Here is a 16527-nt window from a genome sequence, read left to right as displayed (position 1 = left end):
CAGCATGGATGGTGCTCCTGAAGGTTGATTGGGTTACTGCATTTCTCACCAGCTGTCTTAGTTAACAGGCCATTTCCTCAGTCCACGGAATGTAAATAATATTGCTGGCACCTTCAGAAGGCTAGAATATCATAAGCACGGGCTGCGTTTTACTATTAGAACATATGGCACCATACCAATTTGAAAACACTTCCCCGTCTTTAAAAAATTGCACCTAACGACCAGCGCTGTCACAATATTGAAACAAAGCCCTCAACGAAATCAACTAGTAGCCGCTCTAAAGATTTACCACCTCTGAACCATAATTACAATGTTTTGTTGAGGAAAAATGAGGACATATTTTGCTGGAAGAAACCATTTTTGTTTGTGAAAGCACGTTTCCAAATTACGCTTTTAATGCTGAAAGACGCGCAGAAGGCAATCAACGTCCAAAAACTTGGGTGAGGTCAAATGAACTGCAGCAGTGTACTTCCAAAATACCTGTCAATAAATATTTAGTAACCTTAGACATTGCCCAGCCTTGTCTGCCTGGGAAAGTGTTAACCATAAAAAGATGCCTATTAGCGACCTGATGTAATGGAAATTAGTGCTCTTCTTCCGGTGAGACACGGGTGCAGGAATACTCTGCGCCTCACCTCACGTGTCTCTATTTACCAAACCAATCTGGGAAACATATGCCAGGCAATTTTATGCTATGTTGCATAGTATCAGTGCTACTATTAACACCATAAACTTGTCAAAGCTTTTAAACCTGCTTTGAAAGATAGAGGGAGCAGGGTTCATTACATATGATTAAAAAACAGTTTGTGTGCACGTGGTATCCTGTGCGTTTTTTGTGAGCACTACACTAAACAATGAACGTTGAGCTTGCATAGGTAGCCTCCAGGAATATATTGTTGAAGATAGTCTCGTTATCGCTAAACTGAAGCTACATGTTACTTGTAGAAAAACTTTGTGAACCTAAAAATACTCCAAATCTCACCTAAATAGAAAAATATCGGGCTTACTGATCTGAAAGGCAAAGCGATCCTGCTGCTTGTTTTTATGACACCTTCACTTTAGATTCCTTTTTTAGAAAACCCTGCCTCAATCCTCCAAACATGTTTAGGTAACCTGCTAATACTGATACCAAGATCTACAATCAAGGATGACCCACCTCTCCAACCCCAGTGCACATTACATTTTAGCCACGTCTCATTCTCCCCAAAAGCCACATTTGAAACCTATTTATTTGAATCACTCACTCATGCAGACGGGTGAGCTAAAAGGGAATCCCTGAAAACAGTCTTCCTGAACAGGCGTATGTTTTACGCATAATATTACACTAGGCATTACTATTAGTTGTGTTGCTCAGAACATTTACTAAATATTTACTCACTTTATTAGAACTCAGGAATACTGTTCTAATTCAGATATGTATTTTGCTATTTTCCGCCCGAAACTTCAGTGAGCTTCTGCGGTAAGTGCAGCAGCAGACAAGGAACGGGCGAAGCACACAGAGCAAGCCTCTTTTCAAGATTCGTGGGTTGCAGGAACCCAGGAGGAGCAGCGCACATAGCTAGCGGTGCGCGCGCCCCACAGAGGAGCGGGGGGAGGGAGCACGGCAGCGACACTAGCGTGAAGTGACGCCCGCCGCCGCGCTGTGATTGGCCAGCGCCCGCCCGTAAGAAGGGACGTCCTCACGGGGCTCCCGTGGATTGTGGAGAGCCTGGGGCCGCCAGCAGAAAGGAGACACAGCTTTGCGGGGCTTCCATATACTGGAGGGAGCCCCGGCAGAGGAACCAGCAAGCATTGTTGGACAGCGGAGGAGGCCCGAGGCACATTGTCGGTGCCTGCCCCCACTGCGAGAGCCACAGACGTCCTGCCTCCGTCAGAGGAGCCCCCCTAGCAGTCGGTGAGTGTTTGAAGGCGGGGAGGGGGGGTGGGGGAACAGGCGCTTGCATCATCTCCCGGGGGCCCACTAACTAATCGGAGAGGTGCGACTGAGGCGGTGAGGCTCTTTAGGTGGGAGGTCACGATCACGCCCGTGCTGAGAGAGACCGGAGATGTTGAACACGCGCGCGACCTGATCGGATTACGGTAGGCGGCGCGTGCACATCTCTTGTCTCCCTTGGCCTCCTTGTAAGCAAAACTGATCACAATAGTGCTTGCAGCGACAATCGCTTCGCGATTGCATCGCAGGTGCGAGACCTAAACAACCCCTAGAGGACATCACCTTATGATCACGCATGTTACCATAGACTTCATCCGTAGAGGGAGCTGCACTCACAGCTGAAGAGCACATGCTTCAACATGGGAATTGATTGAAAAATTAGGACAATCCCAGGTTGGTGCTTCCTTTTTGGATTCTGCAAACCAAGGGTCATTACTTTTTGTAAAACTGAAAAACATATTGGGTTTTTCCTTTCCTGGGAGAGCCGCTGCCTTTCTTCTTCTTAGTTTTTTGCCGTGCGGCCATGTGCAGCACAGCTTTCTTTTCATTTGGGGATTCACCCCGAACAGGTCCTCTGTGGGGGCAGTCAAGGGAGCCCACCCCGGACTTTCCCACCAGGCGCACTCTCCCTTCTTCCTCTGCTGTCGGGACCCGGAGTTGCTGGACACATCTCTAAGAATCTTGCACAATGTATTTTCCCACACAGGTTACGTCTCAACTTGATATGTCACTGGTCTCTGTTGGCCAAAGGGAAACAATTCTACCCTATATGGCAGCCTTCCCCATAGTTGTATGATGGAGTGTCACTGCAGACAAGACAGTAAACCACACATAATTTTCCCATGAGTGTACACAACCGTTATGATGCTTACCCCAGGTCAATATCCAAGCCTGCAGAGTGCCCTCAGTGACAGGCTACCTGTGCACGGTTACCAGGCTGCGCACGACGGGAGCCTTCCACAAGCAGTCCTCGTATGTGTGCCTCTTAACGTGTCGCAACAGCCTTATCTCAAAAGGCAGACACTGGCAGTAAAATATGTGCAGTCCATTTACCATGAGTTTTACAATGGGCAAGTCACCGGTTGTGAGGTTTCCCCACAGTCCGGCCCTGGCATTTGGCAAATAATTCTCTTCCTGGTAGACCTAAGACACTCTCAATCATAGTAAAGGATGCTGCTGCATCTTTTTAACAAAGGTCGTGATCTCCGTAACATATAAGGCTGCAACCTGGAGGTCCATACACACATTTACCAGACACTGTTTGGATTAGGGCTCCAGGGTGGGTGACTAAGTAGGTCATCCCTCTTTGAGGAATCTGTTTTGGGTGGTGATTGTTGCGTCTTTTCTTTATCTACCTTTTCTAGTGGGATGGGCTTGCTACTGTAGTCATGACTTAATAAGGAAAAGTTACCTGTAATCATGGTTCTCTTCCGGGGCAATCCTAATCTAATCATAAGCAAACCTCCTACCTCCCTGGATAAAAAGCAGAATATAGCATTTTGTTGTCCACAGCAGCCACTGTCCTCTTATATTAAACACAAAAAGCTTAACCGTCACTGGAGGGGCGTGATGGAACACAGGAGGAAGGTTGAGTCCCTTAAAGGCATGCTGCCAGTTTTTGTACTAAAGTATAGTGCAGCCTATCAACCAATGTTACCCTTCATTTCCTTTTGTTTCAGAAAAGGTATGTGAAAGATGTTTCTAGTGACATTTTAATATATACTGATAATTTACTTTTTTAAGTGAATCAACTATGGCTCCTTTTACCTATTGATGTGCTACAAACTGTTTTGTTCTCAGCTTAAGCATTCTATTAAAGCTTTGCTCGTGTGTGTGTGTGTGTGTGTGTATATGTATATATGTATGCATGTGTGTATATATATATAGATATAGATATAGATATAGATATAGATATAGATATAGATATATATATATATATATATATATATATATATATATATATATATATAGAGAGAGAGAGAGAGATATAGAGATATATAACAGATATATATATATATATATATATATATATAGAGAGAGAGAGATATAGAGATATATAACAGATATATATATATATATATACAGATATATATATATATATATATATATATATATATATATATATATATATATATATATATATATATATATATATATATATATATATATATATATATACAGATATATATATATATATATATATATATATATATATATATATATATACAGATATATATATATATATATATATATATATATATATATATATATATATATATATATATATATATATATAGATAGATAAATGTGTGTATTGTAAAATGCTCGTATTACCCGCGAAGTAACGTTTCCTTCTCTTTGGATGTTTCTTGATATGCTTTTTTAATATAAAGATAACCTTGTGAAGGTATTCACAAGGTAAAGTATGACGCAAAGTGATTTCAGCAGTGTCCCCATTGCAGTTGTAAGCAACTGTGCAAGAATTGCAGCAAAAATGTTTCTTACTTCAGCGTCTATTTATTACTTTTGTTTTTCACTAAATCTCTGGATTCATTCTTCAAACTTATTTTTTATTAGCTTAGAATGTGCATTCACTTACATTTTGAGCATTGAACCATTCTAAAACATTGTGCATCTGTTAGCATTAAGCTTTGCAGTGTTCTGTGTTTGATTTTAATTGACAATGCCTTTATTTCATTCAGACATTTCATTTGTAGAAAAGCTAAATTTGTCATTTTTTTCAGGTTCACTTCTTCAACAGCTTTTTCCACAGGCAGCTGGTAACCAAAGGCTATAACGGTGTCAAAAGATGGACGAAAAAGGTGAGTTGCTTCCCTTAAATTGCATAACAAAACATAGAACAATCACATTATTTTAAGTGAACTAACACAATTAAATATAAGAAAGGGTTAAATTATTCCATAATGTCCTTAAAAATGCATGCAGAAAAATTTGTAATGTGACTAACCTTGACCTTCTTTGGGAGGAAAACCTCTCAGTGACGTATATTTCATCTCGTAAACTGCTCCATTTTTACATCTGGCTTTACAGTGGAGTTGGCACAAACCTTATGTGATCAACCTAAAAAAGTTTTTCAGGAATACTACAGAAAGGGGTCGGACGCTGCCTACATGTTGATCAGCAGGAGTACCTGCTTTATTGGGCAGAAGTTGTATTCATCCACAGTGTTTACCCTCCAAGAACTGTAATCATTTATTAATTTGCATGATCCAAAGCTCTTTATCAAGGCAAGCTATTATGTTCCAGCTTAACTTGACCTTTTGGTCAATGCATTTTGCTACAATAATAGAAATACTAGATAATGGTGTTGATCTTCTCTGGCAGTAGCAAAGGGCAGTCGGGAGGAATGTGTTTCTATATCGTAAAAAGAACAGTTGATGGGTTGAATGCTGAAAAATGTCAAACACTCACTCCAGTCAGATCTGGGCCTAATCAATCCATTTTTCACCATACCGTTCAAGTTTGGACCCAGCCGTATGCTAATCAGTCTTGAACCTGCTCCTACTGGAAACAATCTAGCCCGACCTGCCAGGTCCTTCCTGGACCGTAAACAAGCCTCCTAGGACCAGTTAAGGGTATCGCGCCTTATCAGCCAGGATAGGTTGAATTCAGTGGGCGAGCACTAGGCCCAAGTCTGGGCATACCCGTCCCACTCGGGGTGACAAATGCAGAAAGAACAATTGATGGAGGTTATGCAGCACAATGTCAAATACCCCCAGTCATGTGGTTCCCATGCTCAGCATGCCACTGGATTCAAGCTACCCTGGCTGGTATGGGGGTGATACACCGAAACCGGTCCTAGGATTCTTGTTTCCGGTCCACGGAGGACCTGGCAGTTCAGGCTGGACTCTTCCCATGGGGAGCAGGGTCAAGAATAATTTGCTTATGGCTGCGTCCAAACTGGTTTGGTTTTGGTGAGCCAAAAACAATGGATTTAGGACCAAATCTGACTGGTGGTAAGTGTTTGACATTGTTCAGCATTCTGTCCATTAATTGTTCCTGCTATATTGCAGTCACAACCACCTCCCCCTCCTTTTTCATCATCCGCTTCAGATGCCTTGTCATTTCACTCCTTGAGAGAATGGTGGATTTTTTTTCCCCTCCAATTAAGTTTTAACCACATCCGCGCGGAGCAGATTCCTGCGCTGTGCTGAACGTTCTAATGAGCCAACGGGCTCATGATGGAACGGTTCCGTCATGAGCACAGGCCAACCGACGCTCATGACGGAACCGTTCCGTCATGAGCATCGAAGGGGTTAAGAGATTCCTCCGCTCCCAAAAGTTAATTGAACTATTAATTTTAATTGATCATATTGTCTTTAAAAATTGGTTTACTGATATATTTAATTTACTTGAAATGTAATACTTCTATATATTTAACATATTTATTGTACCATAATTTTAAATTGCCCTTTCTTGAATTCTAAAAACCCCTTGCTACCCCTTGAAGCTACGCTTCCAGAAACGTACAAATACCTTGAGACCCCTTAACGCAACTCTTTCCTGAACCCTAAAAACTCCTTATTACCCATTAACGCTATCCTTCTGTGATCCCTAAAAGCCCGAAACTACAACTTACTTGTTTCCTAAACCCCAAAAACACCTACTGTACCTTCATGCTACACATCCATGAACCCTAAAACCCTTTAATACTACTAAAAATAACTTTTTACTGAGCCCTAAACACCCCGTACTACCCCTCAACACTGCCCTTTGCTCAGGTTGCAAAAACAGTTGAGTTCTATAACTGTAAGTTGGGCCAAATATTAGTCAAAAATGTTAAGGTATGTGACCCCAAAGATAATAGAAAGGAGTCATGTCTTGTTCTTTTCGCATTGCCATGTAAATGCTCTGTTTGGTTTATAAAATAAAATATTTTATTTGCAAAACTCCACCCTTCTCTAAACCCTGCAAAATCCTTAATGCTGCCCTTCCTTGAACCCTACCAACCTTTAAAGTCTTTTCTGAATATTACAAACTCCTTGCTATCCATCCTTGTACCCCAAAACCTCATTACTACCACTTAATACCCATCCCGAAATCCTAAAGAAAACCTTGCCACCACTTCACTTTCTTTACCACTAAAAACCCATTACTAACCCTAATGCTACTGTTCCATGAACCCTAAAAACCTATCCTACCATTTAATGATGCTCTTCCCTGAACTCTACAATCCGTGTAACACCACCCTTTCCCGAACTCTGCAAACCGGTCTATCCCTTAATGATACCCATCCCTTGACACTAAAAGCCCTAACTAATCCATAACTATAGCCTTCCTTAAACTTTAAACCCCCGCTATTGTTCTTTTAACGGACCTTTCCAGGGAACCCTCAAATCTCCCCGAACCGCATCCCTGAACCATAATAATTTCTTACTGCCCCCCTTTCCTGAAACCTACAGACTCCTTACTACCCCTTATCAATCACTCAGAGACCTAAGGGTGAAGTACTAAGAAGAATTGGTAATGCAATTACTGATTAACCTGGTAATTCCTCTTTTCTAAAGGACCCACTTGTGATCTTGTTTATTTCTATTGCCACCTCGATCCCTTTCCCCCTTAATTTCCCCTCCCCACCCCAATCTCCGCTGTTGTCAATAGCCCCTTTATCAGGAGCAGTAGTATAGGAGTACCCAGGTAATGTAAGGGACGATGTTATAAGCCCCCTAAGTGGTACCAAACAAAATGGAAAAGCTTACCTCCTTAAAGAGTCCTTGGATGCATTTTCAGTGCATCATTCTGCTGTTTGTAAAGTGAAGCTGTCCTGCATTGCCATTTGGGAGAAATAAACACCACCTAACTAATGAAGTAATTTACGGGAATGCCGAGTGTTTTGCTGTTATGCCTCAATTTGGTCATGGTTACCAGCCACAAATTTAGACATAAATATCTAAACATTGTTTATTTTTCTGCAATTATTGGTGTGAAATTACCATCAGTTTTTTGCTTGCGCTCTTGTTCTAATAGGCACGGAATGCAGTAATTATCTTTCAATACAAAAATAGCATTCAATGCACTGACAACTATTTTTCACACATTTCACAGGATTTTTTTTTACAGCTACTCGCATTGTCTAAGCGCAGAGTAGCATGTCCAGGAATAACAAAGTATGCCAAATATTGGTGCATGATATTCTAAATTTGTCATAACAATGGCCTACTAAGGTAAGTAAACTTCCCTTAGGTCTTGCTTGACAGTGCATCTGTATGGATATTTTTTTTTAGTAATTTTTAAAAGAACATGCATTGAGTGGGCTTTACCTTGGCTCTACCCAGATGAGTATTACTTTCTCACTTCCTGCTGTCAGATGGTTATGCCATTAAAAAATAATCTCAACTAAGACTCTGCATAGTTAACAGTACATTTTGCTACTTTTTCCCAGCATTGACAGTCAGGCGGACATGTTTTAACATGATAAACAGTATTTGGGCATACAATACAAGCAAACTGCATTTGTAGATGGCTGTGTTTAAATTTGCTGGTACATTAATGCCAGACCTATTGGCTTTGCCAGCGCTAGTTTTTGTTTTTCAGGCTCTTTGGCTGACAATGGTTCCCCAGTTTTGCAATGAGATTCGTCATGGTCCTGTAGAAGGCCTATATCTCATGTATTGTGAAAATCCTTCCACGGTGTGCATGGGTGGTGAAACTTGAATGGTATTTTCCTCCCCACCTCTTCTGAAATTCACGGAAACAGATTTACAATTTCCAGGTATTGGTGTCCGTTTGTTTAACTTTTCTGTTGATAGTCTGAAATCTTTGGTTCTCACTGTGCAAATAATTGAGGCCAGTGGCAGAAGAAATGCAGTTTGCGAGAAGTTAGGATGCATTCATTATTGCGTGGCTGGCTGCACGTAAGATGGCAGAGCCTTGGTGTTCTCTTGTGCTGCTGCCCGTGAGCTGCCTTCATCCTGCCTCACTAAGGGCCCCAAAGGGGAAAATCTAACCTCTCCCTGCAGAGCGGGGATTGCTGCGAGCTGGGGAGAGCCTGCTGCCTTGAAAACCTTCTGAAGAGGGTGTGACGGGTAAAGACTGCGCAGTCTCTTCCTCGCTGGTTGCACCAAGGCAGTTACCTCCACGTGGCACTGCGAGGGCCTGCTCTCAGATTGGTGATACCCTAATTGGAGGAATGGGGGGGGAATTATGATGATGCAGTCACTGGGCACGGACCCCAAGGTCACTGTTTGGGCGCGCTGCCAGTGTCTACTAGACCGGCAGAAGCGAGGCCTGGCCTGGAGCCAGAAAACCACAAAGGAGAACATGGCAACCGGACAGTTCAATTGGTGAGCTGCACATCGAGGGAATGGACGCTCGACACTGAGAACCATGACGTGGATAGTCAGGAGGATGTGCAGGGTATCCTGACATCTGCGTATTAATTGTACACCCAAACTTGCGGATTGCGGAGCACTGGTGTTGGGCCTCCATTGGGTGTGCGCATAGTTTAGAACGGGTGACATCGCAGACTGGAGGTGGGTGAGCCTGTCCTTGTGGCCTACGCATGGTGCTTGCGTGCTCACTGCCGAGACCTTCCCAACGGAGATTCGGCCCGGGAGCTGCGAGCCTCTCGGTGGCTGCCTGCTTTGGACACACCCGCCGCTGGGAGCCTGATCCCTAAAGTAATGCTGGCCTGCTGAGAAGAGCGGGGCCTCAGGGTGGTGACCCCAGCCTAGCTGGACACAGGAGACACCGCTTGGCAGGGACGAGGATCCTGCGGTTAGTGGAGACGAGCCTTAGAGGGCCCGCTGTCTTGACAGTGGCGACTTGTGTGGCCTGAAGCTGATCACTCATTGATCTGCACCACCATTGCCCTAAACTGCGGAGGTGTGTGGCCCTGCATGACTCTGGAGGCGCGGCCGGACTGAAGCTGGGAACCTGCCCGAACCCAGACATTATTAGATTGGGCTAGCTGGACCCAGAGTCCCTGATTGCTGCGTGTGCTGCTGCACTGGGGCTGGGCTTGAGATCCCCATAATTATTGGGCCCATTCTTCACTGCGCTGCACCGGTGACAATATCGCCAGATCTGAGAGGGCTTTGAAACACACCCCATGCAGCCTGTTTGAGTTGGGCGAGCTAGCGGTGTGGACTCCGGGTGCAGTGCTCACAGATGAGAGGCCTGCGGCAGGAGAACGCCATAAAGAATCCACGCAAATACAGCCCGGTCTTGCTGCTACGTGATGTCGGGCCAGCGAACAGGGGAGCCCCCAAGGCACCATTTGCACATGGTCCAACCTAGAGAAATAAGGCTCGAGTGAGTACTGGTGCATAGGGTGACAGTGAGTCGTAAACCGCCCCCCCCCCCCCCCCAATTTGGGCCCTGCGGCTGCCAGCTGTGCCCTGCGCACCGTCAGCGAGAATTCCCGCTGGGAGTCAATGGTGCCCACTTGTCGGTGCATGGGTGGCAGAGAGGCGAAGGCTGGTGGAGCCCACGCCCTCCTCACGCATCAGAATAGGTAAACTGGACAAGACTCACCTTAAGTTGCAGTTCGGACAGAAGAAATCTAGGAATAGAGAAGTGGAGGGGGCTTGGTCTCTGGATAAGCAGACGGACCTTGCGGATGAGGCGGCAGGCGATTATAATAAAGATTCTGGCAGCGAGGCAGAAGAGCCTATCAACGGGAAAATAGGCTCTTTGGCATATCGCATGGATAGAATGTCAGACCGCCTCAATAAGCATGCTGAACATATTGACATGACTGAAAGACGGGTGGCTGAGGTAGAAGAGGCATAAGCGGGAAAGGATACAGTCCAAAATAACTGACAAACGATTACTGCATTGCAAGACGAGGCAGAAGATTTGGAGGCTAAGGTCCTGGAGAAGTAATATACGGATCACAGGAATCTACTGCAATGGGCAATATGGAAGTGTTCATATAGCAACTCCTCATCACTCTCCTGTGCCGAGAAACCTTCTCTGAAATATTGGTAGTGGAACGTGCTCACGGCTCTCTTGGCCCTAAACCTAGCCCCCCCGGAGCCCCGCCGCGCCCGGTGATTTCAAAACTGTTAAATTATAGAGACAGAGACTCGACCCTTAAGCAGGCCAGAGAAAAAAGGAGACCTACAGTATGAGGGTTCCTCAATATCATTGTGCCCGGATTTCACTATGAAGGTGCAGGAGGCCAGATGGCAGTTTGCCCCTCTGAAGTGGCGTCTGCGGGAACAAAACCTGGATTATGCCATGCTGTATCCGGCCTGGCTTAGTCATAATGAATAGCAAGTCAAAGATCTTCCTGTACCCAAAATCTCTGCAGAAAGCCCTTAAAGCCTACTCTGAATAGAGGCGGAGAGGCTCGACAAAAAGGCCAGTGGTGGTATGGATGAGCAAGATTGAAATAATCCCAATTGGTAGACTCACACTCTGGGACTGAGACTTAAATGTTACTCTTATCTAAGGAAAGTCCCACATATTGGGTATGGTTTGAGAGCTAAATACACCCAGATTTTCTGAGTCTACTACTTACGCTTTAGTGGAATCTACACACTGCACGTATTGTTATAATTATGTTGATCAGGTTGGTGGGTGGGCTACATTGTTTGCTAAAACCAGAAATCCTGATGATACTATTTGCATAGGAGAATGGGAGGGGGAGGCTTGCTATTTGTTGGCGAGCTGAAAGTGCTTTACTTGTCTTATACGCATGTCACCCGATGGCATTACTATGTACTGTCTTAGTGGTTCACTTAGCGGAGCCAAGGTAACATCCGCCCCAGTGTGTTACTCACTACATGGTTTCTAACCTTGTTATTTGTGTGGAAGGGAGGGGGTGATTTTGACTATGCTACGTTGTGGTCTGCATGGTGTGGGTGGTCGGGATTTTCTATGTGGGTGTTCTTTCTGTATTGTCTTATTATGGTCCCAGTGTGCACAGTGTGTTCATCAATCCCAGTAGGGAGGCCCGTTGTAGGACAGAGCCCTGGAGTACTAATATGTACGGTAGTGGTAGAGGTATCGCTAAGGACATAAACCTTTATTCAGACTTTGGGGGATAGGTTGTGGCTGCTGACCTGGAATGTCGGGGGTCTAAATGATTTTAGAAAAACCAGGAAAGTAATTGCTTACCTCACTAGTCAGAACATAGACGTAGCTCTTTTGCAAGAGTCCCATCTAGCCGCAGGCAGCCAGACGCAAACTCGTAGACTATTGCATTGAATATTTCATGCTGCAAGGTTTTCCACTCATGCATGTGGGGTAATCACCTGGTTGAATCCCAGAACTGGTATCTCGCTGGAGGCGATTGAGACAAAGAGGGCAGGTACGCCATTTCCAAATACAAAGGGAAGGGTTTGGAATTCATTATTGTTAATGTTTATGGCCCTAATTTTGATCACGTGCAATTTTACCATGAGCTCCTTGGGGGCCTGCGTCAACTGGCATCGATTCCCCAGGTGTAGGGCGGAGATTTCAATTGTCCTCGACCCGGCTCTAGATCGTCTGGAGGGCCCGCTCGATGGAAGTCATTATCTGCTAAAGTTATAGAGGATCCTATTGCAAAACTGGACATGGTCGATGTCTGGCGCTCGAGATTTCGCAGGGCATGAGGATTCACACACTACTCGGCCCACACGATTTGCACGCCAGGATCAATTACTACCCGATCCTTGAGCGCGGAGATTAGTGACTGTGAGGTACACCCTCGCTGCCACAACAGTGTTCTGACTGCCTTATTTTGAATTTGGCAGTCGGACTGCCGCAGGCCTGCTACCGCCGGGGAACCATCGCTCTGCGGCGGTGTTGCAGCAGTGTGAGGCAGTAATTTGCTGGCGGTGCTCATATGGCACATCCAAGCATATTCCAAGTTTTTTCACTGCCAGCCTTTTCATGGCAGTGAGCCGGCCATGAATAAGCTGGCGGTGAGGGAACTAAGGAGGCCCTCCCCATGGTCTCAGGGACAAGGGGCTACATGCAGGGGAGCACATAGTGTGCAGTGAAGAACTTGGTTTGATGTTCCCATTGTGGTGCCTTTTTAAGAGGCACCACCATGGGAACGCCAAATAACTGCCCGCCAGACGAGAACTCGTAATGCTGCCGGCGGTGAGCTTTGGCAGTGTGGGAGATGGGCGGTGGCATGCCACCCCGCTCCCACACCGCCAGAATCAGGCCCAATGTGATCAAGAATTGAGGGCATATGTCGAGCTGTATCATCTGACAAATTTCTTCTTATTCCTTTAACATGTGGATTGGTGGTTACAAAATCCTCTAACTTTGCAGTTAAAGACAGAATAGTAAAGTGGAGTTCGAGGCATATGAGCTGCAGATTACACACTGTGCATAGATCGCCACCTAGTGTTGGGCCCGGATGTTTGCAGTTTGTTTTTGTCCTGAAAAGTTCTTTGGAAGTCACAAGATGGATGACTCCTCCTTTGGACCACATTGCGCATGGGCATCGGCTCCATCCTCAGATTGTCTTTTTCCGCCATCGGGCTCGGATGTGTTTCCTGCGCTCCGGTTTTGAACCGAATTTTCATCGGAGCGCAATCCTCACCCAGTTTGACGGTATTGTTTAGATCACGCTCCCCATCGATGCGATTCTTCACCACTTCGAAGTCTTCGATTCCGATCGTTGACGAAGGCCTTCTGGCCTACCTGGGCCTTACTCTCTGGCTCATGGAAAGGGCACCATTCAAGAAGTGTCCTCAATGTGGGTCGAAGTTTCCCCACACCGATCTACATGAGGTGTGCATCGTTTGCCTCTCACCGGAGCACCAGGCCAAAGACTGTTCTGCTTGTGCCTCCTTCCGCTCCAAGAAGACGATTCGGGACAGACTAGCTCGAAGAACCATGGCTCGCTCATCAGATTCGATCCCGGATGACATCTTTCAAGAGGGTGTCGTGTGCCGGAACACCAGCAGGCCAAAGAAAGTGCCAGCTCTTCTGATGCTGAAGACTCAGACGTCGAGGACATCACTCCAGCTCAACTGGTCGTAGGTAGGAACGTCGACCCCAACCCTTCCTCGACTCCCTCGAAAAAGGCTTAGGTCACACCCTCACCTTCGGGCCCTGGTGCAAACCGAGAGACTGCTTCCCACGCCCTGTCTTCGGGCCCGGCATAGAAGCCTACTAAGCCTCCAGGCGGCTCTGGCTCGAGTAAGCCTTTTACTGGTGTCGATCCGTTACAGACACCGAAGAAGCAATCTTCCTCAGTCACACCGACCGCTGCTCCCACACCGAAGCACTCGCGGCCGAAGTGTGGCACCGGCTCATCAATGCAAAAACCGCATTCGGAGCTGAGTAAAAAACTGCCTAAACTTCCCAACTCACATGCTTCGGAGCCGAAAAACACCCGGAACTGAAAAAACACATTCCGGTTAAAGACATTTCGAAAGATCATAGCTCTAAGCCAAAAGACCCTAGAACAGCTACCGAGTCGGTGCCGAAAAAACCTCCGGAACCGAAAACTTCGACGCCGAAGGATCTGCCCTACACAGAAGATCTTTTTACACCAGATCTTACTCAAGACTCTTTAAAGGATCCTAAGACTGGCCAACAAGCTCTTGGCTCCAAAAAGAGACCTCTAGAGGTGCCTGCCACTCCTCCTCCAAAGAAGAAAAGAGACATTGCAACCTCTCATTTAAGGGTCCCTTCTCCACCACCTCCCCATACTATTCCTCCTCCTACAACACATCATTCACCTACACATCCACTAATCGAGAGGATGATGTAGATACAGACTCTGATGACGCAGGTGGGGGTGCACATAACCCAGTAGGGACCAATAGTCCCCCTCAGTCACCTAATCCATGGGATGATTATAACACCCCTGATATGCCTTACGTCCCTCAAGACGATGTATATCCTTCCAGGCCTTCCCCACCAGAGGACACTATAGGAGAGCTGCCCAGTATCATGGGGTTGACTTGCACACAGTGTGATACTGTATTTTTATTTGATTTATTTTTAAAGTTTTATATAGCGCTATCTCGACCCGTAGGTATCAGAGCGCTTTACATACACACAGTAAAACAGCAGAAGGACAATACATTACATAGTAGGCCGGCAGTAAGGAAGCAAACCACAGACAATAATACAGCATTGGAATAAATATGCAGTGCAGCGGAGGGGGAGAAAGCAAAAGGAAAGAGCAAGAAAGACATATTCCGGTCACCCACTATCCTTAAAAGTCTAGGGAGAGGGGAGACAACATATGTAAAGAAGACTAGGGTAGTTGACGTTGGTCATGAAAGTATTTGTTTAGGAGATGGAGTTTCAGGTCCCTTTTGAAACAGAAGGAGGGGTTGCATCTGAGGGCTCGAGGGAGAGCGTTCCATATCCTGGGAGCGTTGCCAGAGAACGATCGGTATTGGGTTTTTTTCTTTTTCACTTTCGGAGGAATAATTATTTTTATTATTATTATTTTATAGCATTTATAAGGCGCGCAGCTACCCACCAAGGGTTTCCCGGCGCCAGAAACGCAAAACACTCAGAAATCACTGGGGAGAGAACAGACCAAGCAATTATTTATTAAAAAGCCACGTTTTTATGTTCTTTCTAAAGTTCACATAACTTTCCTCCTTGCGAATGTACGAGGGCAGTGTGTTCCACAGCGTTGGCCCCAGGTAGGAGAAAGATCTCCCGCCCATTCTGGCTCTTTTAAACCTAGGTACTGCAAAGTTTGCCGCTGTACCTGAACGCAGGTTACGGTTTGGAAGGTAGGGCTTAGCAAGGGCCTGAAGATATTTGGGGGCAGTGCCAGCTTTGATTTTAAATAAGTAGCTCAAGGCTTTGAAATGAATACGGTTCTCGACCTTAAGCCAATGCAGATCCCTGAGGTGTTGGGTGATCCTAGCAGATCTGGGGATTTTACAAAGTAATCTAGCCGCGGCGTTCTGCACAAGTTGCAGACGCTTTATCACTGCCTTATTTGAGCCCAGATATAAGATGTTACCGTAATCAAGCCGAGATGTCACTAAGGCATTGACCACGGTCTTCTGGGTAGTAGGCGGCAGCATCCAGATGATTTTTCTTAACCATTTGATAATGGTGAAGCATATACCTGCCACTTTGTTTGCTTGCTGGGACATGGATAAACAGTCATCAATGGTGACCCCAAGGTTTCTAACCTGCGAGGCTGGAGATGGAAGTTTACCCAATGATGGTGGCCAATGGGAATCATTCCAAAGATCTTTATTTCCTAACAGGAGTACCTCCGTTTTATCTCCATTAAGTTTAAGTTGGTTGTCTGACATCCAGCAAAAAATTTTTTGGAGGCCTACTTTTAATGCAGATGGAGAGGACATGTCAGATTTGGAGAGTGAGAATAGGACTTGTGAGTCATCTGCATAGGTCATTAAACTTAAGCCGACATTTTCTACAAGATTGGCCAGTGGACGTAGGTATAAGTTAAAAAGCAGAGGGCTCAAAATAGATCCCTGTGGTACTCCGTGAGGAGAATGGAATACCTCAGAGCAGGTTTCCGAGGAGGAGATCTGGAAAGTACGGAGGGAGAGGTATGATCTAATCCATTCCAGAGCTTTGCCTTCGACACCATACTCCCCCAGCCTGTCCAGCAGTATAGAGTGAGAGATGGTGTCGAAAGCCGCACTGAGATCTAACAAGACCAGTGCTACTGT

General features: G+C 45.5%; 1 protein-coding gene across 4 annotated transcripts in view; it reads left to right on the top strand.

Moving 5' to 3' along the window:
- The window catches only part of SENP5 (SUMO specific peptidase 5), a 204141-nt gene that overhangs the window by 124453 nt on the left and 63161 nt on the right, over window positions 1-16527 (top strand). For all 4 annotated transcript variants that reach the window (XM_078666517.1, XM_078666515.1, XM_078666514.1 and 1 more), the window contains exon 6: window positions 4678-4755. In XM_078666517.1, coding sequence (XP_078522643.1) covers window positions 4678-4755 — 78 coding nt within the window. The remainder of the gene's footprint in view (window positions 1-4677; window positions 4756-16527) is intronic.

The sequence above is a fragment of the Lissotriton helveticus genome, chromosome 11 (genome assembly GCF_964261635.1).
Source record: "Lissotriton helveticus chromosome 11, aLisHel1.1, whole genome shotgun sequence".
Lineage (NCBI taxonomy): Eukaryota > Metazoa > Chordata > Amphibia > Caudata > Salamandridae > Lissotriton > Lissotriton helveticus.
This window is presented reverse-complemented; position numbering and strand designations above follow the sequence as displayed.